The following is a 23,122-nucleotide window of genomic DNA, read 5'->3' on the forward strand; positions in this document are numbered from 1 at the left end:
GTAACAACCATTTGCTCCCTTAACCCTGGGGAGACATCCTGGTTGTTTCTGGGTTTTGGCTATTACTGATAAAGTAGCCAGAAAATCTGTGTCTAGGTTTTTCTGTAAGTTTTCATTTCTCTGGGATAAAGATTCCCAGGAGTGTAACTGCCAGGTCAGAAGGAATGTATGTGTTTCTCTAAAAAACTACCATCTTTTCATCTCTTTCTGATAAGTTGTTGATAAATAGACATTTATTTCCCATCTCTTTGGTGAAATGTCTTCTCATGCCTTTTGCCCTTGTTGTACTTGCATTGGCTTTTTTATCAGTCTTGAGAGGACTTTGTGAGACTTAACATTGAGATATTTTTGTTTGTTTGTGCCTCTAGATGTCAGTTTATCCAGAACCATTTGTTGAAAGGCCATCCTCTCCCGTTGACTCTACTTTTGCATTTTTGTAAAGTCAGTTGGGCATATTTGTGTGAGTCTGTTTCTGCATTTTCTGTACTGTAATGTTGTTAATCTATGTTATCTGTCTGCCAATATCACGTTCTTGATTACTGTAGCTGTAAAGCAGGCCGCCTTATTGGGTGGAGTGATGGGTTCTCCTACTATATTTTTAGGAATTGTTTTAGCTATTCTAGTTCCTTTGCCAGTCCCTGTAAATTTTTGAAAAATCTCGTCTGTGTAAAAACAAAACAAAAGTCTTACTGAGGGTTTGATAGGAATTACATTAAACCTATAGATCAGTTTGGGGAGACATGACATCTTTACTGTGTGGAATCTTCCAATTGAAATAATAGCCATCTGTATCCAAGGGTTTAACCAACCCCAGATTGCAAAAGCAAAAAATAATGCAAGAATACAAATTTAAATAACAACACAGCTTTTATACTGTGTTAGGTATTTTAAGTAGCCCAGAGATGGTTTAAAGTTTACAGGAGGATGTGTAGATTATATGGACATGCTATGCCATTTTCTATTAGGAACTGGAGCATGTGTGGATACCAAGGGATGACTGGATATTTATTTAGGCCTTTACTTTTATCAGTGTTTCATAGTTTGGGTTTTTTGTTTGTTTGTTTGTTTGCTTTGTTTTGAGATGGAGTTTGTTCCTGTTACCCAGGCTGGAGTGCAATAGCGTGGTCTCGGCTCACTGCAACCTCCACCTCCTGGGTTCAAGTGATTCTCATGCCTCAGCCTCCTGAGTAGCTGGGATTACAGGCACCTGCCACCATACCTGGCTAATTTTTGTATTTTTAGTAGAGATGGGGTTTCACCATATTGGCCAGGGTGGTCTCAAACTCCTGACCTCAGGTGATCTACCCGCCTCAGCCTCCCCAAGTGCTGGGATTACAGGCGTGAGCCACCGCACCCAGCCTGTAGTTTTTGTTTTGTATTACCTAAGTCGGCCAGGTGTGGTGGGATCACGCCTGTAATCCCAGCACTTAGGGAGGCTGGGGCGGGTGAATCACCTGAGGCCAGGAGTTCAAGACCAACCTGGCCAACACTGTGAAACCCTGTCTCTACTAAAAATATAAAAATTAGCTGGGCATGATGACGGGCACCTGTAATCCCAGCTACTCAGGAGGCTGAGGCAGGAGAATCACTTGAACCCGGGAGGTGGAGGCTGCAGTGAGTCAAGATTGCACCACTGCACTCCAGCCTGGGTGACAGAGCAAGACTCTGCCTCAAAAAAAAAAAAAAAAAAATATATATATATATATATATATATGTGCATGTGTGTGTGTGTATATATATACGTGTGTATGTGTGTATATATGTATATAAGTATATATATGTGTATATATGTATATATATACGTATATACACACCCCTAAGTCATGATTTTGGAGCAATTGTAAGTGGTATAGTGCTTACTTTTGGCATTCACACATTGATTGTTAGCATATAGAAATGGGATTGATTTTTATGTGATCTTGCTAAACTTTATGCATTGTTTAAATTCCTTTGGATTTCCTATGTAGATATTTATGTCCTGAAAACAGGAATATATTTATCCTTTCAAATCAATATGCTTTTTATTTTGTTACTTATGACCACTTTATTAAAATATAATTCACATGCCATACACTACACCCATTTAAAATGTATAATTCGGCCAGGTGTGGTGGCTCACGCCTGTAATCCCAGCAGTTTGGGAGGCCAAGGCCCGAAGATCTTGAGCCCAGGAGTTCAAGACCACCCTGGGCAACAGGCAAAACCCTGTCTCTATTTTTTAAAATATAAAAATTAGCCGCAGTGGCACACACCTGTCGTCCCAGCAACCCAGGAGGCTGAGGTAGGAGAATCACTTAAGCCTGGGAAGTCAAGCCTGCAGTGAACCATGATAGCACCACTGCAGTCCAGCCTGGGCGACAGAGTGAGACCCCATCTCAAAAACAAAAATGTATAATTCAGTGGTTTTTAGTCTCTTTGCAGATATATGCAACCATCACCACAATTTGAACATTTTCTAAGCCTCATATTGATATTTTGGTGGTTTGTGACTGGCTTCATTTACTTAGCATATTGTTTTCATGTTTCATTCGTGTCGTATGTATGAGTATTCATTCCCTTATTTGGCTGAATAATATTCCATTATATGTTTGTGCCACATTTTGTTTATCCATTCATCCATTGATGGACATGTGGATTGTTTCCACCTTCTGGCTAATATGAACTGATACAGTTTGGATATTTTGTCCCCTCCAAATCTCATGAAATAGGATCACCAGTGTTGGAGTATGGGGCCTGTTAGGAAGTGTTTGGATCATAGGAACATCTGTCGTAAATGGCTTGGTGCCATCCTTGTAATGAGGGAGTTCTTGCTCTATATTAGTTCATTTGAAAGCTGGTTGTTTAAAAGAGACTGGGAACTCCTGCCCTGTCTCTTCTGCCCTCTCTCGTCATGTGACATGCCTGCTCCTTGTTCACCTTCTGTCATGAGTAAAAGCTTCCTAAGGCCTTCCCAGGAGCCAAGCAGATGTCGGTACCATGCTTGTACAGCCTGCAGAACTGTGAGCCAAATAAACTTCTTTATAAATTACCATCTCAGATATTCTTCTATAGCAATGCAAAATGGACTAATACATGAATAATGCTGCTATAAATATTCCTGTACAAGTTTGAGTATAAATGTATGTTTTCATTTTTCTCTTGGTTATATACCTAGGAGTGGAATTGCTGGGTCTGTGGTAACTATGTTTAGTCGTTTAAGGAACTGCTAGACTGTTTTACATTCCCACCAGCAGTGTGTAAGGTTTCAGATCTCTCTACATCCTCAATGACACTTGTCATTTGAGTTTTATTTTAGCCATGTGAGGGTATAAAGTGATTTCTCATTGTGGTTTTTGTTATTTCCCTAATAACTAATGGTTTTCAGCATTTTTCATTTACTTATTTGGCCATTTGCATGTCTTTTAAAAATATCTTTTTTAAGATTCAGGGAGTGGCCGGGCGTGGGGGCTCACACCTGTAATCCCAGCACTTTGGGAGGCCAAGGTGGGCGGGTCATGAGGTCAGGAGATTGAGACCATCCTGGCCAACACAGTGAAACACCATCTCTACTAAAAATACAAAAAAAATGGCCGGGCGTGGTGGCGGGTGCCCGTAGTCCCAACTGCTTGGGAGGCTGAGGCAGGAGAATGGCATGAACCTGGGAGGTGGAGCTTGCAGTGAGCTGAGATCGCACCACTGCACTCCAGCCTAGGCAACAGAACCAGACTGTCTCAAAAAAAAAAAGATTTAGGGAGTACACTAGGTGCAGGTTTGTTACATGGGTGTACTGTATCATGCTGAGATTTGGGCTTCTAATGAACCTATTACCCACGTAATGAACATAGTACCCAGTGGTAGTTTTTCAACCCTTGTCTCCCACCCTCCCCACATTTGGAGTCTCCAGTGTCTATTATTTCCATCTTTATGTCCATGTGTACCCATCCATTGTTTAGCTCTCATTTATAAGTGAGAACATGCGGTATTTGATTTTCAGTTTCTCAGTTATTTCACAAGATAATGGCCTCTAGCTCCATTCATCTTGCTGCAAAGGTGTGTGTGTATGTGTGTGCACTGGGTAATGTATAAGAAAGGTTTAATTGGCATGGAGTTCTGCAAGCTGTACACGAAGCATAGTGGCATCTGTTTCTGGGGAGGCCTCAGGAGGCTCCCAATCGCGGTAGAAGGCAAAGGGGGAACAGGCATGTCACATGGTGAAGCAGGAGCAAGAGAGAGACAGAGTGTGTAGAGTGGGGAGATGCCACACACTTTTAAATGACCAAATCTTGGTCGGGCGCAGTGGCTTATGCCTGTAATCCCAGCACTTTGGGAGGCCGAGACGGGCGGATCACGAGTTCAGGAGATCAAGACCATCCTGGCCAACATGGTGAAACCCCATCTCTACTAAAATACAACAAAAAAAAAAAATTAGCTGGGCCTAGTGGCGCATGCCTGTAGTCTTAGCTACTCAGGAGCCTGAGGCATGGGAATTGCTCGAATCTGGGAGGCAGAGGTTGCAGTGAGCCGAGGTCACACCACTGCACTCCAGCCTGGCAACAGAGCAAGACTCAGTCTCAAAAAAGACCAAATCTCAGGAGAACTCACTGTCTCAAAGACAGCACCAAACCATGAGGAGTCCGTCCCCATGATCCAAACACCTCCCACCAGGCCCCACCTCCAGCATTGGGGATTACAATTCAACATGAGATTTGGGTGGAGACAAATACCAGACTATATCATGCTGCTACAACAGAATACTGCAAACTGAGTAGTTTATAAAGAACAGAACTTGGCCAGGCATGGTGGCTCATGCCTGTAATCCCAGCACTTTGGGAGACTAAGGCGGGCAGATCATGAGGTCAGGAGTTCAAGACCAGCCTGACCAACATAGTGAAACCCTGTCTCTATTAAAAGTACAAAAATTAGCCAGGCATGGTGGCAAATGCCTGTAATCCCAGCTACTCAGGAGGATGAGGCAGGAGAATCGCTTGAACCCAGGAGGTGGAGGTTGCAGTGAGCCAAGATCATGCCACTGCACTCCAGCCTGGGTGACAGAGTGAGACTGTGTCTCAAAAAAGAAAGAAAAGAATTTTATGTGGTTCATGGTTCTGGAGGCTGGGAAGTCTAAGAGCATGGCACCAGCATCTGGTGAGTGTCATCCTATAGCAGAAGGCATCACACAGTGAGATAGCATGCACAAGACAGAGAAAATGAGGCCAAACTTATTCTTTTATCAGGGGCCCACCCTTCAGAATCTAAACCATCCCATGTTAACAGCATTAATGATAGCCAAGACCTCCTAGTCTAAATGCCTCTTAGAGGTGTCCTACCTCTTAATACTGTTGCAATGCAGTTAAATGTCAACATGAGTTTAAGAGGGCATGTTCAAACCATAGCATGGTGTGAAGTAAGTGTCAACTTTATTTTGCATGTGGCTATCCATTTGTCCCAGCACCATTTGTTGAAAAGACTGTTCTTTCCCCCTACCCCTTTGAATGATCTTGACACCCTTGTCAAAAATCAGTTGACCATAGATGTGTGGGTCTGCTTCTGAGCTCTCAGTTCTATTCCATTTATGTTTATGTCTATTCTTCTGCCAGTAGCACACTATCTCTTGATTGCTGTTGCTTTGTACTAAGTACTGAAATTGGGAGGTGGTTTTGTTTTCAAGATTGTTTGGCTACTCTTGGTCCCTTGCAATTCCATGTGATTTTTAGAATTAACTCATCCATTTCTACAATGAAATTAGTTGGGACTCTGATAGGGATTGGGTTGGATCTTTAGATCTTGGGGATTGTTACCATGTTAATGTTAAGTCTTCTGATCCATGAACATGGGATACTTTCATATTTATTTAGATATTCCTTAATTCTTTCAACATTGTTTTGGAGTTTCCAGAGTATTAGTTTTGAACTACTTTTGTTAAATTTATTCCTGAGTATGTTATTTTTTTTAATGCCAGTTTGAATGGAATTGTTTGCTTATTTTTTTATTTTTAGAAACAGGGCCTTGCTGTGTTGGCCAGGGTGGCCTCAAACTCCTGGGCTCAAGCAGTCCTTCTGCCTCAGCCACCCAAGTAGCTGGGACTACAGGTGTGCACCATCATGCCTGGCTCCTGGAATTTTCATAATCTCAATGTTGGATTTTCATTGCAAGTTTACAGAAAAACAATTGATTTTTATATATGGATTTTGAATCCTGCAACCTTGCTGAACTATTATAATGTGTCTGTGGGTCTATTTTCTTTTTCTTTTTTTGAGACGGAGTCTTGCTGTGTCGCCCAGGCTGGAGTGCAGTTGCATGATCTCAGCTCACTGCAACCTCTGCCGCCTGGGTTCAAGCAATTCTCCCTGCCTCAGCCTCCTGAGTAGATGGGATTAGAGGCACCCACCACCATGCTTGGCTAATTTTTGTATTTTTTAGTAGAGATGGGGTTTTGCCATGTTGGCCAGGCTGGTCTTGAACTCCTGACCTCAGGTGATCCACCCACCTCAGCTTCCCAAAATGCTGGGATTACAGGCATGTGGGTCTATTTTCATATATTCTTTTTTAGTTCATTGAACTTTGTGGCTGTGTAGGTTATTGTTCTTCAGTAAATTTGAGAAGTTTTCAGTCATTACTATTTCATATATTTTTCTTTCTCCTTTTTCTTTTCTCTCCTTTTGGTATTCCCATTATGTGTATGTGGGTGTGCTTAATAGTGTTCACGTTCTCTGGAGTTTCTGTTCATTTTTCCTTTTTTTCTGTTATTCAGTTTGGATGATCTCCATCAATCTCTAATCTCTATCAAGTTCACTAATTCTTTCTTCGCCCACTGAAATCTACTGTTCAGCCCTCTTGTGAATTTTTTCTTTCAGATATTTTACTTTTCAACTCCATAATTTGCATTTTTTAAAAATTTATATCCAGCCTGGGCAACATGGTGAGACCTCATCTCTACAAAAAAATTTTTAAATTAGCTGGGTGTGGTGGCATATACCTCAACTATTCAGGAGGCTGAAGTGGGAAGATCACCTGAGCCCCAGAGGTGGAGGCTGCAATGAGCCATGATCACGCCACCGCACTCCGGCTGGGGCAACAGAGTGAGAGCCTGTCTCAAAAAAAATATTTTTTTAATTAAAAAAATAATTTCTATCTCTTTGCTGATATTCTCTATTTGATGGAATATCATCATATACCTTCCATTACTTCTTTAATCATGCTTTCCCTTATTCTATGAACATATTTGTAGTGGTTATTTTGAAATATTTTTCTGTTAAAATCTTGTTGCTTACGCACACAGGTTCTGTTCCTGCCTTTTGTATTTTTCTGGTATACAAGTCATACTTTCATTTCTTTGCTAATTTTTTGTTGGAAAGTGGACATTTTAATAACATTAAATAAATAATTGAACAGTACCCAATAGCAACTCTGGGTACAGGTCCAAACCCCCTCTCTTCTGGAGCTTGTATTGCTGTTTGCTTGTTTATTTGCTTAGTGACTAGCTGGATTATTTTGGTGAGGTCTTTCCCGCTCTCCTACAATGTTCCGCCTCTGATGGTCCTCTTCAGGGAGGTGCAGCTATGTGTATGCCCACAGTCACCCTGGAATGACAGTGCTTCTGGTAAGGCTCTCCTACTCCCTTTTCCTAACCATGCCCAGCTGTTAAACTCCACTAATTGCCACTCCTAAACTCCACTGATTGCTCTATTGTTTTCGACAATACTCTGGGCACAAATTCCTCTGCAAACTAATCCAAATTGTGGCCTCTTAGCTAGAATAGTTTCAGAGGCCAGTGTTTATTTAACATTTTCTTTAATCCCAGTAGGGCTCCACCCAGCTGTCTTATTACCCCATTTTCTCCTGCAAACTAGCCAACTTCCAACCTAGGCTGTATCTTCGTTAGACCCATGAATCTCCTTCCAGTTGCCTTTCACCATAACCTCTACTGCTGTTGAGAATACCCTTGGGTTTAAACTTCCTTGTGTTGCCTTGCAAGTAAGGTCATTTCCTATGGGAAGAGATCATGGGCTATCTGTTTTACAACCTGCCTCTCCCCTCCAGGCAAAATCTCTTAGCTCAGTGGCAAACTTCTGAGTCACACTCCGGGAGCTGAGCAGTCAGTGGAAGGGAGGCAGCAGCCTCTCCTGGCATGGAACTCTCACCTCACAAGCCGTGAGAAGGGCTGTCAGGACCCCAGTATTCTCAGCATGCCACACCCGAAGTAGAGCCCACTTTCCACAAGTGGGGGCTAAGTGGAAGAAGGGAGCTCCACCTCAACCAGACTCACCCAGGACTTACTTCCACAACAGGCAGCTGGAAGCAGGATGAGATACACTGAAGTACTCCCTCCTCCCAGTAAGAAAGCCCTCTGACCGGGAGATGGAAGAAGAGAAGCCTGTGTTCTTGGCAACCCCAGTCTGGTGTGGAGTCCACCTCCCTTTGCTGGACTGAGTTGTCTTGATTCAAATACCACAGACTCTCGCCTTTCTTACTAAATTCTCATAGATTTTCTTGAATAGATGTTTTTTTTTTTTGGAAACAGAGTCTCACTTCATCACCCAGGCTGGAGTGCAGTGGCAGGATCTCGGCTCACTGCAACGAACCTTCGCCTCCAGGGTTGAAGCAATTCTCCTGCCTCAGCCTCCCTAGTAGGTAGGATTACAGGCATGCATCACCATACCCAACTAATTTTTGTATTTTTTTTAGTAGAGATGGGTTTTCACCATGTTGGCCAGGCTGGTCTCGAACTCCTGATCTTAAGTGATCCGCCCACCTTGGCCTCCCAAAATGCTGGGATTACAGGCGTGAGCCACAACACCCAGCCTTGAATAGATGTTTCTTCATTTGCTGTTTGCCCTTCAGACCATTTCCAGAAGCTTTAATTTGTTCTCTCTCTCATTTTTATTTTGTTGGGCCCTTTCTTTTTTTTTTTTTTTTTCCGAGACGGAGTCTCACTCTGTCACCAGGCTGGAGTGCAGTGGCACAATCTCGGCTCACTGCAACCTCCACCTCCCAGGTTCAAGCAATTCTCCTGCCTCAGCCTCCCGAGCAGCTGGGATTACAGGCATGCACCACCACGCCCGGCTAATTTTTGTATTTTTAGTAGAGACAGGGTTTCACCATGTTGGCCAGGAAGGTCTTGATTTCTTGACCTCATGATCCGCCCCCCTCGGCCTCCTGAAGTGCTGGGATTACAGGCATGAGCCACCACGCCTGGCTTGTTGACCTTTCAACTCAGTTTTTTTTTTTTAAATAATTTTTACCAGGCTGGGTGTGGTGGCTCACACCTGTAATCCCAACACTTTGGGAGGCCAAGGTGGGCGGATCACGAGGTCAGGAGTTCAAGACCAGCCTGGCCAACAGGGTGAAACCCCGTCTCTACTAAAAATACAAAAATTAGCCAGGCATGGTGGGACCTGTAGTCCCAGCTACTCGGGAGGCTGAGACAGTAGGATCGCTTGAACCCGGAAGACAGAGGTTGCAGTGAGCCGAGATCATGCCACTGCACTACAGACTGGTCAAAAGAGCGAGACTCCATCTCACATTAAAAAATTAAATTTAATAATAATAATTTTTACCAGTTTCACTGGGGAGCTGCTCAGCAGAACTCCCTATGCTTTCATTCTGGAAGTCAATCTGCCTTTTATTTCTTCTTGCTTTATTGAAAGGGTTAGAAATTCCAATAATATGTTGAAAAGTGTGGTGAGTGCAGACACCCTTGCCTTGTTCCCAATCTTAAAAAGCATTCAGTCTTTCACCATTAAGTATGATGTCAGCTGTAAAAGTTTTTTATATAAGATCTTTATCAAGTTTATTTTTAACTTGCTGAAAGTGTTTTTTTTTTTTTTTATCATGAATGATGTTGGTTATGTCAAACACATTTTCCGTGTCAACTGATACCATAATTTTTCTTCTTTAGCCTGTTGGTGTTGTGGATTATTGTTGGTTGATTTTCAACTGTCAAACCAGCCTTGCATACGTGGAATAAATTCCACTTGGTCATGGTGTATTTTTTTATACATCATTATATTTGATTTGCCAATATTGAGAATTTTTGTGCCTGAATTCATGAGAGATGCTGGTCTGCAGTTTTCGTTTTGGGGGTTTTGGGGTGTATTGACACTTTGTTAGCTTTTTTTTTTTTTGAGACGGAGTCTCGATCTGTTGCCCAGGCTGGAGTGCAGTGGCACAATCTCGGCTCACTGCAACCTCCGCTTCCCGGGTTAACGCCATTCTCCTGCCTCAGCCTCCTGAGTAGCTGGGACTACAGGAGCCCGCTACCACGCCCGGCTCATTTTCTGTATTTTTCGTAGAGACGAGGTTTCACCACGTTAGCCAGAATGGCCTCGATCTCCTGACCTCGTGATCTGCCAGCCTCGGCCTCCCAAAGTGCTGGGATTACAGGCGTGAGCCTCCGCGCCCGGCGACACATTGTTAGTTTTGACATCAGGATATTTCTTGCCTTATAAAATGAGTTAGGAAGTGTCCCCTTCTCTTTTGTTTTCTGGAGGAGATTGTTTAAAGTTGATGTTAATTCTAATGGTGTGGTGTGTCTGATTCCTGGGGTACAGCGGGGAGAGATGCCCAGCAGGCAGCCAGGTGTGTAGCACTGAGCCTTGAGGCAGGTCTGCGGGAGTCAGAGGGCAGCCACTGGCTTCATGAGCTCAAAGTTAGAACCCACAGAAGACTGAGGATGTTGAAACCTCCCTCCCTGCCTGTGACAATGGCTACTCTGATTCCCCCCACCGCAGTCTGGGGTGATGACAATGTCTCATTCATCTGTCTCCCTGGTGCCTGGCACGGGGGAGGAGGGCTGCTCAGTGAATCTGGGTGGCGCAGTAGCCTGTGTGAAAGCAAGAGGCATTTCAGGAAATTCACGGGGCGGGCTTCCTCCTGGGAGGTGTGGCAGAGGGTGCTGCCAGGAATAGAGGGAAACACTTTCTTCCCTTTTCCTTCTACTGCCTAGTGTGGGGGTGGAGGGGAGATGATGGGACAGATCACCGAGTTGCCAAGAGACCTGGAGACGAACCCATCCGGGCCGCCTTCCCTGGTGCGCTCTCGTCGGCTCCATCCCTGGTTGCCATGGAGACAGGAGGCGGTTGCCACGGAGACCGACGACTGCCAGGACCAGCCAATCACTCCGGAGCTGCAGCTCCAGCTCACCTTTTGGATGGAGGCATCGGGCTGGGCGGGGCCCCCTCCCTCCCCAGGCCCTGCACCCTCTGCTTGGTCAGCGGGGAAGGAGGCTGCGCCGCCAACTCCACCCAAAGCGCTCCGAGCATCCCAGGATCCCAACCACCTCCCCAGTCTCCCGCAACCAGAATGCTAGGGGCGTCCCCGCCTCTTCCCGGCCACGGGCTAATGCCATCCTGAGGCAACCCAGCTTCCAATTGGCCCTGAAACCCTCCCTCGTAAATGCTGTGGAAAGGGTGGGACCGGGCGCAGGCGCCCACCCCCGCTCCCCCTCGAAACCGCCCACAGCGAGAGGGAGGCCACAGCCGAGTGGGGTGGGGGCGGGGAGGGAGCCCCCCCCACGCCCTCCGCAGTGCCTGGCGAGCCCGCGCACGCTCACTCGCTGGGACCGGCGGGCGGGGCGGCCTGACGTCACCCACTGCCCCCACGGCCCGGCCGAGGGGCGGTGGCCGCGCAGGCTCGGCGGGGCGGCGGCACGGACTGACGGAGGGTCGGAAGGACTGAGGGACTGGCGGGCGCACGGCCAGGCCATGCCTGGGGAGGCTGCCCGCGCCGAGCTGCTGCTGCCCGAGGCGGACCGACCCGGGCCCCGCACAGGTGAGGCCGTGGCCACTCTTTCCCTGCCTCCAGCCTCTCGCCTCTCCAGCCCGGGTTCTCTTTCCATCGCTCACCTTTCACCCCTCTCCCCCATCCCCCTGGCCCCCCTCGAGTCCCCTCCCCTTTCTGCGCCCTGTCCTTCCCTCCATCTGAACTCTGCTACCGCCTCTCTCAGAACCGCGGGGAAGGTGGGGCGCACGAAGTGCCCTCCGCGAGCCAGAAAGGACGTGGGGGCTTAAGCCCTTGGCTTCCGACCCAGGGATCGTGGGGCTCGCATCCCGCCCGCTGCATCCCGTTGTCTGCACCGAGCTGCCAGCCTGCCGGGGCTGGGCCGCTCTGGACAGAGGCAGCGGGTTCTGGAGGCGGGGTGTCCGGCCGATACCCCCAGTACGATCAGGTGACCACCGGGAGGGTCCTCAGTTGCACCCGGTCTGTCCTGAGCCGGCGATGGGTCATGGCTCTGGAGGGAGGAGCAGGACTGCCTGGAGCCTGGGAAGCCGGGATGGAGGGCCAGGTTGTGGAAGAAAGCCTAAGTTGGGTCTGGAAGGTGGAAGGCCTTGGGGGAGGTGGCCTGATTAGCAATGGCCCTGGGTGTGCAGACTTGTCCTTAGGCTGGGTCAACAAATGCTGGTGGAGGCTGATGGGGTCTACGGGGGCCTAGAAAGAGCCGAGCCTGGACAGTCCTGGTGTGGAGGTCAGCCATGTGTGGGTAGGGCCAAGGGCACCTTGCTGTGGGCAAGAAGTCACCCAGAGATGGGACCACTGCTGGGGCCTGGGGCCTGGTTTGGGGTGACACAGGCTGCTGCCTCTGCTCTAGGTGGGAGGCAGGGAGTGCAGGCCCGGACTTCCCAGCCCCAGGGTCTTGTGCTGGCTCTGTTCTGGCTTGCTTGGTGACCTTGAATGAGTTATAAAAACCTTTGGCCTTTGGTTTCTGTACCATCCCAACAGCTCAGCCGTTCCCCTGCCCTGGGGGCCACACCAGGGGCCAGAACCAAGAGCCCAGCTTCAGGGCACCCAGTGATGCCCCACCAGCCACGCCCACTCCTGATGTTGGGTGTCAGGCATGCAGGAACCCAAAGGACCCCCTTGTCTCAGGACCCCCTGGATGTCCCATCGCCCCAGCAGCAAAGCCCTCGGGTGATGAGTTTTGGCTGGTGGCTCAGGGCTCAGGGCTCTGATGCTGCTGAGGGGAGCTGGAGCAGCCTGGCAACAGGGTCCCCCTTCTTTCAGCTTCAACTCTAATCCTGGCTCTGCTTTGCAGATGAGAAAGCTGAGGTGCAGGAGATGTTGTCCTGGTCACCAGTGAGTGCAGTAGAGCAGGAGCCACCAGGCAGGCATCTGCAGCCTGGAGAGCTGGCCCCTGTGTGCCGCCGCTCCCCCACCTTGGGCAAGACCTGGCCTGGGCTCTGAAGGGCCTTCACTGGATGCTTCAAGCAGAGGTGCTTTGGCCTAGGTCCAAGTGAGGGAGTGGACATAATGGAGACATTTAAAATGAGGCTTATGAGCATTTAGAGCACACAGGAAAATGCTTATGAGATTAGGCTGGGTGAAAACAGCTCGATTCAAGACTGAATGTGCAATGTGATCTCGCCTGTGATAAAATACAGGCCAGTAAGAGTCCAGGAGGCAGAAAACCATAGCGGTGTGGTGTGCTGCAACCTCGGAGGGGTTTTCTTCCATCTTCCTGAGTCCCCTAAGTCCTTTCTGACCCATGAGTGCTACTTCCTATGGACTCCTTTCTCAGCTGGAGGTGTGTTAGCTCACAGACATGTACTGAGTACCAGAGCCTCCTCATACTGAAGCCTGCCCAGGGGGTTGTGGGAGTGCATCATGGGACCCAGAGAAGGCCCACAGGGCAGGGCGGGAACTCCCAGCACCCGGGAAGGAACTGGTGGTCACCCATGGGGTGGCTGCCACCAAGGAGAGGACTCAGCCAGAGGCTGTTGTTGGCCCTCTGAAGCTGTCCTGTGCTCTTGCTGGGCTCCACGGTCTCCATTCCTGCCCACTACTGCCCTTGTGGCCAGATGCTCCAACAAAGCCTCCGCGGGACACTTCATCTCTGTTCTCCAGAAACTTGGCTGAGTGTGGCGGCCCCTGGCTTCCTCATCTCCCTGGCCGCAGGAGGGGAGCAGGGTCGGAGGGGCCTGGTGAAACCCTGACATATTGGCCTCAAGTGTAGGTAGCAAGGACAGCAGAGAGAGGAGGCAGAGCGAGCCATGAAGCCTGGAGTGTTCGAGCTGCGCACGTCGTGCTGGTGCCGCCTGCCTCATGTGGCGCATCTATTGGGAGGTCATGGGATGGGGCTGGCACTGCCCGGCAGAGTCCCACCACCAGCCCCTCCCACTGAGCCCAGCTGAACCACACTGATTCTATGGAATGGAAACTGCAATCCAGTCTCCCCAGAGAGGCTTAAATGCTAGTTCTTTGCTGAGGTGTCCTTGAGAAAAGCTGCCGGGCAGGTCTGTTCATGACTCCCAGCAACACTTCTCTCAAAACCCCTCTCTAGGAAACCACTAGCAGCTGCTCTCTGCTGTCAAAACTCCTGGAAGTTCTCCCTCAAACGCAGCGCGCACAGGGTCTTCTCTTTTCTCTTCTGCCTTCCTGGATCCGCCTTCCTCTGGGCCCTATGCAGCCGGAATTCATCTCCCTGGGCCTGGCCCTTGCCTGGGAGATGCATCCAGGGGCACCTCACGATCTTCTCTATCTCCACAGATCTGTCCTGCGATGCGGCTGCTGCCACCACCATCCTGGGAGGGGACCAGCGGGAGCCCTGTGCTCTGACCCCAGGGCCCAGCCACCTGGCCCTCACGTTCCTGCCCAGCAAGCCGGGTGCCCGGCCTCAGCCCGAGGGAGCCAGCTGGGATGCAGGGCCTGGTGGGGCACCCTCGGCCTGGGCAGACCCAGGGGAGGGCGGCCAGAGCCCCATGCTCCTCCCTGAGGGCCTATCTTCCCAGGCTCTGTCCACCGAGGCTCCTCTCCCGGCCACCCTGGAGCCCCGGATTGTGATGGGAGAGGAGACGTGCCAGGCCCTCCTGTCACCCAGGGCTGCCCGGACAGCGCTCAGGGACCGGGAGGTTGGGCACGCAAGCCCAGACCCACCCCCCGAGCTGTGTTCTCAGGGTGATCTTTCTGTGCCTTCCCCTCCGCCAGACCCTGATTCCTTCTTCACGCCTCCCTCCACCCCCACCAAGACCACCTATGCCCTGCTTCCTGGCTGTGGGCCCCATGGGGACGCCGGGGACTCAGAGGCTGAGCTGCGGGATGAGCTGCTGGACTCGCCCCCTGCCTCGCCCTCGGGCTCCTACATTACGGCCGATGGGGACAGCTGGGCCTCTTCACCCTCCTGTTCCCTCAGCCTGCTGGCTCCGGCTGAAGGGCTGGACTTCCCCTCAAGCTGGGGCCTGTCCCCACAGGGGTCCATGGCGGATGAACGAGAGCTGCACCCTGCCGGGACCCCAGAGCCCCCATCCTCTGAGTCCAGCCTCTCTGCAGACAGCAGCTCCTCCTGGGGCCAGGAGGGCCACTTCTTCGACCTGGACTTCCTGGCCAGTGACCCGATGATCCCCGCAGCCCTCCTACCCTTCCAGGGCAGCCTCATCTTCCAGGTGGAGGCAGTGGAGGTGACACCGCTATCCCCAGAGGAAGAAGAAGAGGAGGCTGTGGCGGATCCCGATCCAGGTGGGGACCTGGCTGGGGAGGGTGAGGAGGACAGCACGTCCGCCTCCTTCCTGCAGTCACTGTCTGACCTGTCCATCACGGAGGGCATGGACGAGGCTTTTGCCTTCCGGGACGACACCTCTGCAGCCTCCTCTGATTCAGACTCGGCCTCCTACGCAGAGGCAGACGATGAGAGGCTGTACAGCGGGGAGCCCCATGCCCAGGCCACCCTGCTCCAGGACAGTGTCCAGAAGACAGATGAGGAGAGCGGAGGTGGGGCCAAGGGGCTGCAGGCTCAGGAAGGGACTGTGTCCTGGGCCCTGGAGGCTGCTCCTCAGACCTTAGACAGAGGGGCCTATCTCTCCCAGAGACAGGAATCGATCTCAGAAGTAACAGAAGAGGGCCTTGCTTTAGGCCAGGAGTCCACTGCCACTGTGACCCCTCACACTCTGCAGGTAGCCCCAGGCCTCCAGGTGGAGGCGGCTACCAGGGTGACCCCACAGGCTGGGGAGGAAGAAGCGGACTCCACCACTGGACAAGAATCTGCTGCCACGGCAATGCCTCAGCCCTCCCAGGAGGGCATCAGCGAGATCTTAGGCCAAGAGTCTGTCACTGCAGAAAAACTTCCAACTCCACAGGAAGAAACAAGCCTCACATTGTGTCCAGACTCTCCTCAGAACTTAAAGGAAGAAGGAGGGCTGGACCTCCCCTCTGGCCGAAAGCCTGTAGCTGCCACCACAATTGTCCCCAGGCAGGCTGAAGAGGACCTCACCTTACCCCAGGACTCTGCTATGACACCACCTCTGCCCCTACAAGACACAGATCTCTCGTCAGCCCCAAAACCTGCGGCTGCAGCCACGCTTGTGCCCCAGCAGGCTGAAGAGGGCCCCACCTTACCCCAGGACTCCGCTATGACACCACCTCTGCCCCTACAAGACACAGATCTCTCGTCAGCCCCAAAACCTGCGGCTGCAGCCTCGCTTGTGCCCCAGCAGGCTGAAGAGGGCCCCACCTTAACCCAGGACTCCGCTATGACACCACCTCTGCCCCTACAAGACACAGATCTCTCGTCAGCCCCAAAGCCTGCGGCTGCAGCCTCGCTTGTGCCCCAGCAGGCTGAAGAGGGCCCCACCTTAACCCAGGACTCCGCTATGACACCACCTCTGCCCCTACAAGACACAGATCTCTCGTCAGCCCCAAAGCCTGCGGCTGCAGCCTCGCTTGTGCCCCAGCAGGCTGAAGAGGGCCCCACCTTACCCCAGGACTCCGCTATGACACCACGTCTGCCCCTACAAGACACAGATCTCTCGTCAGCCCCAAAGCCTGCGGCTGCAGCCTCGCTTGTGCCCCAGCAGGCTGAAGAGGGCCTCACCTTACCCCAGGACTCCGCTATGACACCACCTCTGCCCCTACAAGACACAGATCTCTCGTCAGCCCCAAAGCCTGTGGCTGCAGCCTCGCTTGTGCCCCAGCAGGCTGAAGAGGGCCTCACCTTACCCCAGGACTCCGCTATGACACCACCTCTGCCCCTACAAGACACAGATCTCTCGTCAGCCCCAAAGCCTGCGGCTGCAGCCTCGCTTGTGCCCCAGCAGGCTGAAGAGGGCCTCACCTTACCCCAGGACTCCGCTATGACACCACGTCTGCCCCTACAAGACACAGATCTCTCGTCAGCCCCAAAGCCTGCGGCTGCAGCCTCGCTTGTGCCCCAGCAGGCTGAAGAGGGCCTCACCTTACCCCAGGACTCCGCTATGACACCACCTCTGCCCCTACAAGACACAGATCTCTCGTCAGCCCCAAAGCCTGCGGCTGCAGCCTCGCTTGTGCCCCAGCAGGCTGAAGAGGGCCTCACCTTACCCCAGGACTCCGCTATGACACCACCTCTGCCCCTACAAGACACAGATCTCTCGTCAGCCCCAAAGCCTGTGGCTGCAGCCACGCTTGTGCCCCATCAGGCTGAAGAGGGCCCCACCTTACCCCAGGACTCCGCTATGACACCATGTCTGCCCCTACAAGACACAGATCTCTCGTCAGCACCAAAGCCTGCGGCTGCAGCCTCGCTTGTGCCCCAGCAGGCTGAAGAGGGCCTCACCTTACCCCAGGACTCCGCTATGACAGCACCTCTGCCTCTGCAAGACACAGGCCCCACCTCAGGTCCAGAGCCTCTGGCTATGGCCACCCCTCAAACCTTTCAGGCAGAAGCAGGCTGCGCCCCAGGGACAGAGCCTGTGGCCACCATGGCTCAGCAGGAAGTAGGTGCAGCCTTAGGCCCCAGGCCAGCACCTGAGGAGAAGAATGCAGCCCTCCCTATAGTCCTGGAGCCTGCAGCCTTGGACCAGGTCCAACAGGATGACCCACAGCCAGCTGCAGAAGCTGGGACACCCTGGGCCGCACAGGAAGATGCGGATTCCACTTTGGGCATGGAGGCCCTCAGTCTCCCTGAGTCTGCCTCTGGTGCTGGGGAGGAAGTAGCAGAAGCCGTTTCTAGGCCTGGACGGGAAGCATGTCTGGAAGCGCGAGCGCACACAGGTGATGGGGCTAAGCCTGACTTGCCCCAAAAGGAGACCCTGGAGGTTGAGAACCAGCAGGGAGGAGGCCTGAAGCCACTGGCACAGGAACATGGACCCAGGTCAGCACTTGGAGGTGCAGGGAAGGTCCCCGAGGCACCTCCTGCTGCCTGCCCTGAGGTCAGCCAGGCCCGGCTCCTGAGCCCAGCCAGGGAGGAAAGAGGCCTGAGTGGCAAGTCCACCCCGGAGCCCACGCTTCCCTCAGCTGTGGCCACAGAGGCCAGTCTGGACTCCTGCCCAGAGTCTTCAGTAGGGGCTGTGTCCAGGCTGGACAGAGGCTGCCCTGACGCGCCTGCCCTCACATCTGCACCAACCTCCCAGCAGCCGGAGCCTGTGCTGGGAGGCTGCCCTGATGCGCCTGCCCCCACGTCTGCACCAACCTCCCAGCAGCCGGAGCCTGTGCTGGGTCTGGGCAGTGTTGAGCAACCCCACGAAGCACCCAGTGTCCTTGGCGCCCCCTTGCTGCAGCCCCCAAAAAACCTTGCCAAGGGTCAGCCCAGCGCACCCATGGACAGGCCCCTGGGCCCTGACCCTTCTGCTCCTGGTACCCTTGCTGGGGCAGCCCTACCCCCACTGGAGCCCCCAGCCCCCTGCCTGTGCCAGGACTCCCAGGAAGACTCCGTGGAAGACGAGGAGCCCCCAGGCTTTCTGGGCCTCCCACCGCCCCAGGCAGGAGCCCAGCCTGCCGCCGCTGCTGTCTCAGGAACCACACAGCCTCTGGGGACTGGGCTGCGAGTCAGCCTCTCACCTCACTCCCCACTCCTCAGCCCCAAGGTGGCCTCCATGGATGCCAAAGACCTGGCCTTGCAGATCTCGCCGCCTTGCCAAGTGCCTCCTCCCTCTGGGCCCCAGAGCCCAGCTGGCCCTCAAGGGCTCTCGGCCCCCGAGCAGCAAGAGGATGAGGACAGCCTGGAGGAAGGTAAGGCAGAGGGTGGGAGTGAAGTGCCCTGGGGCTTGGGTCAACTGGACTCCTCCTTAGAGCTGTCCTGAGCTGGAGGGCCTCTGAGGTGGCAGGGTGGGGGGCCCAGACCCCACAGCCACCATGGAGAGCTGGCACTGCTTCCTCTGGCCCTGATGTGGCAGCAGGGCCAGGGTCCTGAACCCCCTTCCCCGCCACCTAGAAGCAAAAGGGCATCCTCACACCTCTCCCCTTCCCTAGACTCACCTCGGGCCCTGGGCTCGGGCCAGCATTCGGATAGCCACGGGGAGTCGTCAGCCGAGCTGGACGAGCAGGACATCTTGGCTCCTCAGACCGCGCAGTGTCCAGCCCAGGTGCCCAGTCCAGGGAGGAGGGTGGGCCTCTGGGAGGGCCCCATACCCCACCCATGGATGCTCAGCCTTCACCTTTTCCCAGGCCCCAGCAGGCGGCAGTGAGGAGACCATCGCCAAAGCCAAGCAGAGTCGCAGTGAGAAGAAGGCCCGAAAGGTGGGCTGGTGGCTCCCCCTGGGACCTCAGGCCTGGGACCATCTGTGTGGGGAACGTCCTTACCAAGACCCTCACACTCCATGGCTAATGAAATCCCATCCATCGGGGGACCTTTGGGTCCATGCCAGTAACCCACACACCTTCCCCTAAACAGCTGAGGCTGGAATGTCATGAGAGGGCCCTTATAGATTGAGGCTTATGGGGAAGGACCAACCACCAGCCCAAAGTCTTGGGGAAGCTGGCGGTGGAAACTGCCTTCCTGGGCACTGTGCTGCTCTCCTCCCCCGATGTGGGTCAACACCAGGTCTGAGCCCCCCTCTGCCCTCTACTCCCAGGCAATGTCAAAGCTGGGCTTGCGGCAGATTCAGGGAGTCACCAGGATCACCATCCAGAAGTCCAAGAACATCCTCTTTGTCATCGCCAAGCCTGATGTCTTCAAGAGCCCAGCCTCAGACACTTATGTGGTCTTTGGCGAGGCCAAGGTCTGGGTGGAGGCTGTGGTGGAATGGGGGATCTGAGGGATGGGGGACAAGAGGGGGGACAGGCTCTACTGACACAGCTGTCTTCCATGTTGCAGATTGAGGACCTGTCCCAGCAAGTGCACAAAGCCGCAGCTGAGAAGTTTAAGGTGCCCTCAGAGCCCTCGGCCTTGGTCCCTGAGTCAGCACCCAGGCCCCGGGTGAGGCTGGAGTGCAAGGAAGAAGAAGAGGAGGAGGAGGAAGAGGTGAGGTGCAGGGGCTCCAGGACCTCACAGAGGGTGGTGGGAGGTGCTACATGGGAGCTCTGCCCCAGGGACCTCAAGCAACTCCAGCCACTTCCCTGCTCCCCCAACCCCAGGTGGACGAGGCGGGGCTGGAACTGCGTGACATTGAGCTGGTGATGGCACAGGCCAATGTGTCCAGGGCCAAGGCCGTGCGGGCTCTGAGAGACAACCACAGTGACATCGTCAACGCCATCATGGTGAGTGAGCACTGGCCCCTTTCCCTGCCCCTGAGCTGTCCCCAAGGGCCTCGAGGGGTCCTGATGTTGGCTCCACTGCGGGGTGCTTCCCCCAGCATGACCATCTCTTTCTGCAGGAACTGACCATGTAGCCACTGACCAGAAGCTGGAGCCATCCTATGCCTTCCCTCAGCTCTGCTACTTAATAAATCGGTATCCCTTCATTGCCCTCTGGTGTCTCCTCCTCGCCCTTTGGAGTCCCATCATCACCATCTGGCATCCCTTCACTTCCCTCTGGTGTCCCTTCACCACCCTCTGGTGTCCCCTCACCGCCCTATGGTGTCCACTCATTACTCTGTGGTGTCCCCTCACTGCCCTCTGGTGCCCCCTCATCACCCTCTGGTGTCCCTTCATCATCCTCGTGTCCCCTCACTTCCCTCTGGTGTCCCCTCATCACCCTCTGGTGTCCCTTCATCAACCTCTTTTGTCCCCTCACTTCCCTCTGGTGTCCCATTACTCTCTGGTGTCGCCTCAATACTCACCGGTGTCCCCTCACCGCCCTCTGGTGTCCCCTCATTACTCCCTGGTGTCCCCTCACCACCCTCTGGTGTCCCCTCACCGCCCTGTTGTCCCATTACTCCCTGGTGTCCCCTCACCGCCCTGTTGTCCCCTCATTACTCCCTGGTGTCCCCTCACCGCCCTCTGGTGTCCACTCAATACTCTCTGGTGTCCCCTCACCGCCCTCTGGTGTCCCCTCATTACTCTCTGGTGTCCCCCCACCACTCTCTGGTGTCCCCCCACCACTCTCTGGTGTCCCCTCAATACTCTCTGGTGTCCCTTCACTGCCCTCTGGTGTCCCCTACTCTCTGGTGTCCCCTCACCGCCCTCTGGTGTCCCCTCAATACTCTCTGGTGTCCCCTCATTACTCTCTGGTGTCTCCTCAATACTCTCTGGTGTCCCCTCGCCGCCTTCTGATATCCCCTCATTACTCTCTGGTGTCCCCCCACCACTCTCTGGTTTCCCCTCAATACTCTCTGGTGTCCCTTCACTGCCCTCTGGTGTCCCCTACTCTCTGGTGTCCCCTCACCGCCCTCTGGTGTCCCCTCAATACTCTCTGGTGTCCCCTCACCGCCTTCTGATGTCCCCTCAATACTCTCTGGTGTCCCCTCACCGCCTTCTGATGTCCCCTCATTACTCTCTGGTGTCCCCTCACCGCCTTCTAATGTCCCATTACTCTCTGGTGTCCCCTCACCGCCTTCTAATGTCCCATTACTCTCTGGTGTCCCCTCACCGCCTTCTGATGTCCCCTCATTACACTCTGGTGTCCCATCGCCTTCTGATGTCCCCTCATTACTCTCTGGTGTCCCCTCACCGCCCTCTGGTGTCCCCTCAATACTCTCCAATGTCCCCTCACTGCCCTCTGGTGTCCCCTCATCACCCTCAGATGTCCCCTCACCGCCCTCTGGTACCCCTCATTACTCTCTGGTGTCCCCTCACCACCCTCTGGTGTCCCCTCATCACCCTCTGGTGTCCCCTCATCACCCTCTGGTGTCCCCTCATCACTCCCTGATGTCCCATTACTCCCTGGTGTCCCCTCACTGCCCTCTGGTGTCCTGTCACCACCCTCTGATGTCCCTTCATTACTTCCTGGTGTCCCCTCATTACCCTCTGGTGTCCCTTCATCTGCTCCATGTCCTCTACTCTTTCTGCTAGCAAAGACCAGTGACTGCAGCATGGGGGCCGCACCTGGGACGGACCCTGGAGGGGCAGGCATGTGGCTCCTTTGACACTCCACAAAGAAGGCCCATGCAAGGCCATGTTCAACCAGTGGGATGGAAGGCGGACACTGAACCTTCTGGCACAGGGTGGGCTCTGGTAGGGGGCAAGAGCCCAGGAGACTGTGTGGTTCGTCCTCAGCCTCTCCTGATGCTTCCAGGGCATGTCCATTTTCATGTAAACTTAGAGACAGTGTCAACAGTAAAGAGCCTGCTGCCTGCCCTGGCCTGGGGTCCCATGAGTAAGCAGCTCTACAACAGCCCAGTACAGTGGGAAAACTCGCCCATAAAACACTGACCAGGGCCGGCCGCGGTGGCTCACTCCTGTAATCCCAACACTTTGGGAGGCAGGCGGATCACAAAGTCAGGAGTTTGAGACCAGCCTGGCCAATATGGTGAAACCCTGTCTCTACCAAAAATACAAAAATTAGCCGGGCGTGGTGGCAGGCGCCTGTAGTCCCAGCTACTCGGGAGGCTGAGACAGGAGAATCGCTTGAACCCAGGAGGTGCAGGTTGCAGTGAGCCAAAACCACGCCACTGCACTCCAACCTGGGCAACAGAGTGAGACTCTGTCTTCAGAAAAACAAAACAAAACAAACAAAAAAACACCAACCAGGCCCCTTCCTGTCCAGAAGCTGTGATACCATACAAACCCGTCCACCTTATTCAGGAAGGTGCCTGAGATACTCCAGATCCTCTGGCTTGGCCTGGACACAATCAGGGTGTCCATGGAGCCCCAGAGGCTCTCCCTGCTTCCCCAAGCCTGGGCCAGAGAAGCCCTGGGGCCTGACATGCAACCCCTCCATCCAGCAAGGCTAGGCCCCCAGCCTGGGCAGGAAGGAGATGTGACAGCCAATCTCCTTCCTAGATGTCTGTCCCCTTGGGGGTCTCAGCAGGGTTGTGGCTGTTCTCCGGTGGAGGGAGAGGCTCAGGACAACCTGACCCAGGTCACCTCTCCTCCCCTTCCCATATCCAAGGAAGGTTTGTAAGGGCCCAAAGGGTATAGGCAA

At 53.2% G+C, this 23,122-nt stretch overlaps 3 protein-coding genes across 4 annotated transcripts; all 3 read left to right on the top strand.

Moving 5' to 3' along the window:
* The first annotated feature begins 11,473 nt into the window (after nucleotides 1–11,473).
* NACAD (NAC alpha domain containing) lies at nucleotides 11,474–20,561 on the top strand. Of its 2 annotated transcripts, XM_054494698.2 has the most exons (8): nucleotides 11,476–11,748; nucleotides 14,461–18,891; nucleotides 19,132–19,244; nucleotides 19,327–19,398; nucleotides 19,734–19,880; nucleotides 19,976–20,122; nucleotides 20,236–20,358; nucleotides 20,475–20,561. In XM_054494698.2, the coding sequence occupies exons 1-8, from the start codon at nucleotides 11,682–11,684 to the stop codon at nucleotides 20,487–20,489; spliced, it is 5,115 nt and encodes a 1,704-aa protein (XP_054350673.1). In that variant the 5' UTR covers nucleotides 11,476–11,681; the 3' UTR covers nucleotides 20,490–20,561. The 2 variants fall into 2 exon arrangements, with proteins under 2 accessions (XP_063523414.1, XP_054350673.1); XM_063667344.1 differs by having other exon boundaries at nucleotides 11,474–11,748; nucleotides 20,236–20,561.
* Nucleotides 20,497–21,496, top strand: LOC129041513 (DNA-directed RNA polymerase II subunit RPB1-like; the record flags this gene model as incomplete). The annotated part of the gene is made up of 1 exon (XM_054497053.2): nucleotides 20,497–21,496. A coding segment is annotated over one exon (816 nt), but the record flags the coding sequence as incomplete, so codon positions are not given.
* LOC134739940 (arp2/3 complex-activating protein rickA-like) lies at nucleotides 21,463–23,053 on the top strand (the record flags this gene model as incomplete). The annotated part of the gene is made up of 1 exon (XM_063668470.1): nucleotides 21,463–23,053. A coding segment is annotated over one exon (588 nt), but the record flags the coding sequence as incomplete, so codon positions are not given.
* Nucleotides 23,054–23,122: the final 69 nt, after the last annotated feature.

Source organism: Pongo pygmaeus, chromosome 6, assembly GCF_028885625.2.
Source record: "Pongo pygmaeus isolate AG05252 chromosome 6, NHGRI_mPonPyg2-v2.0_pri, whole genome shotgun sequence".
In the NCBI taxonomy this organism is placed as follows: domain Eukaryota; kingdom Metazoa; phylum Chordata; class Mammalia; order Primates; family Hominidae; genus Pongo; species Pongo pygmaeus.

What these genes read in the sequence shown, in the direction of transcription:
- NACAD (XM_063667344.1), top strand. Translation starts at nt 11,682, where the DNA reads ATGCCTGGGGAGGCTGCCCGCGCCGAGCTGCTGCTGCCCGAGGCGGAC. An exon ending in CCGACCCGGGCCCCGCACAG is followed by an intron (nt 11,749 to 14,460) that starts GTGAGGCCGTGG and finishes CTATCTCCACAG; the next exon opens with ATCTGTCCTGCGATGCGGCT. An exon ending in GTGAGAAGAAGGCCCGAAAG is followed by an intron (nt 19,399 to 19,733) that starts GTGGGCTGGTGG and finishes CTCTACTCCCAG; the next exon opens with GCAATGTCAAAGCTGGGCTT.